The sequence below is a fragment of the Typopeltis vanoorti genome, chromosome 4 (assembly GCF_054136105.1).
Source record: "Typopeltis vanoorti isolate ZY-2024b chromosome 4, IOZ_Tvanoo_1.0, whole genome shotgun sequence".
Taxonomy (NCBI): domain Eukaryota; kingdom Metazoa; phylum Arthropoda; class Arachnida; order Uropygi; family Thelyphonidae; genus Typopeltis; species Typopeltis vanoorti.
The window spans coordinates 27,028,533-27,030,418 of NC_143552.1; the positions used below are offsets into that span (position 1 = coordinate 27,028,533).

General features: G+C 37.2%; 1 protein-coding gene across 1 annotated transcript; it reads left to right on the forward strand.

The window, feature by feature from the left end:
- The first annotated feature begins 559 nt into the window (after window positions 1-559).
- Window positions 560-1,549, forward strand: LOC150107178 (protein ZBED8-like). The gene has a single exon (XM_090391655.1). It carries the CDS (start codon window positions 560-562, stop codon window positions 1,547-1,549), a length of 990 nt encoding a protein of 329 aa, XP_090247781.1.
- Window positions 1,550-1,886: the final 337 nt, after the last annotated feature.

Genomic DNA, 1,886 nt, shown 5'->3' on the forward strand with positions numbered 1-1,886 from the left:
TTAAATAGCTACCTAGAATATGTGGTGAAGCACGTGACCAAGTTTTTTTGCATAATCGATGCACAACTGACGTTTACGTATATCTACATCAGTAGTTCTTAACCTGGGATGTGTGCACCTTAACCTGGGGGTGCGAGAAAGCATTTCCAGGGATGCGAGAGAAGTTTCTAAATTTTCGATGGAAAACTAGCGAACGCTACGTGGACTTTTGGGACCCCACTCCTACCCTCTCTACCTTTGCCGAAGCGCATCGCACTTACCAGCACATGCAGTACAATAAGAAACCGGTTGATACGCGCACATGTTCGCATACTCTGAGTATAAACGTTAACGAGGTGGTTTGACGCAGAAACGAATACTAAATTTTCTTAAATTTATCAATATTAATTAGTGACATAAAACCCATACCGGATACGATCAATTGATTACATAAAGGTTTTCTGCAAATTTTGAAAAATTATAATAATTATTTTATTGATTGTAGTAACCCTCGTTATGGCGTAAAAAGCCAATGGAAAGACGATTATTGCTTATGGATTCACTTGTATAACAGAAAAAGATGGTACGCAACGACCACAATGCATTTTATGTAGCAAAATATTTTCAAACTCCAATCTTAAACAATCAGCATTGTGGTGAAGCTGCAGGACATACTCTTAACAACTTGAAGTATAAGAAGGCACGATTTGATACCAGCGGTACTATCACAAAATTTGACGTCGCGGCAGTTCAAAAGCCCTTATTAGAATCTTCCTATCAAGTGGCATATCTGTGTGCTAAGAAAAGAAAAGGTCATACAATAGCTGAGGAATTGGTAAAACCATGTGCACGTGAAATTGCAAAAATTGCATTGGGTTCTGAAGCACAAAGGAAAATTCAGCAGATTCCTTTATCGAACGATATGTTTCGATCGCGCATTCAAGATCTCAGTGTTGATATTTTACTGCAAGTAGTAGAAGATATCAAAGCCAGTCCTCTAAAATTGAGTATTCAACTGGACGAGTCAAATGATGTTGATAATTGCAGTCAATTGTTGGTATTTGTGCGATACATTAAAGAAAAAGAAATGTTGGAAGAATTTTTATTTTGTGAGCCACTGGAATTGACGACAAAAGGAATTGATGTTTTCCATCATATTAAAAATCTTTTTTTGAAACATCAAATACCCATGAATGTGATAGGCTCAATTTGCACCGATGGTGTCCCTGCAATGTTGGGCAAAAATTCTGGATTTTTTTCATACATCAAGACAGAAATACCGCAAGTTACAATAACGCATTGCATGTTGCACCGTCATGCACTTGCATCGGAAGCTTTGCCAGATAATTTAAAACAACACTTAACTACTGCAGTAAACGTAGTAAAGTATATCCGAGGACGAGCGCTTAATCATCGTATCTTTCGTGTTTTGTGCGAAGAAATCGGTGCTGCTCATACTGTGCTTCTTTATCACACTGAAGTACGGTGGTTCTCCAAGGACCGCATGCTAAGCAAGGTTACTGAATTGCGCGAGGAAATTATACAGTTTCTTACCAAAATTGTGATTTAGTTAAAGCTTTTGAAAAAAGAGAAGCAATACTTCGACTAGCCTACTTAGCAGATATATTTAGCCACCTGAATGGATTTGGTAAGAACATAATAACAGCTAGTGAAAAATTATCTTCATTTATTGAAAAACTAAAAATTTGGAAACGTCGAGTTGAAAATGGGAATTTTGCAAACTTTTCTTTGCTTGATTCAATCGTTTTGGAAAATTGCAATACACCTCCAACAATTGAGTGAATCATTTCATGGATACTTTACCACGGGACATATTAGCAAAGTTCAGAGATGGATACTGGATCCATTTCTATTTGACCCAGATTCGATGGACGACAGCTATTTAA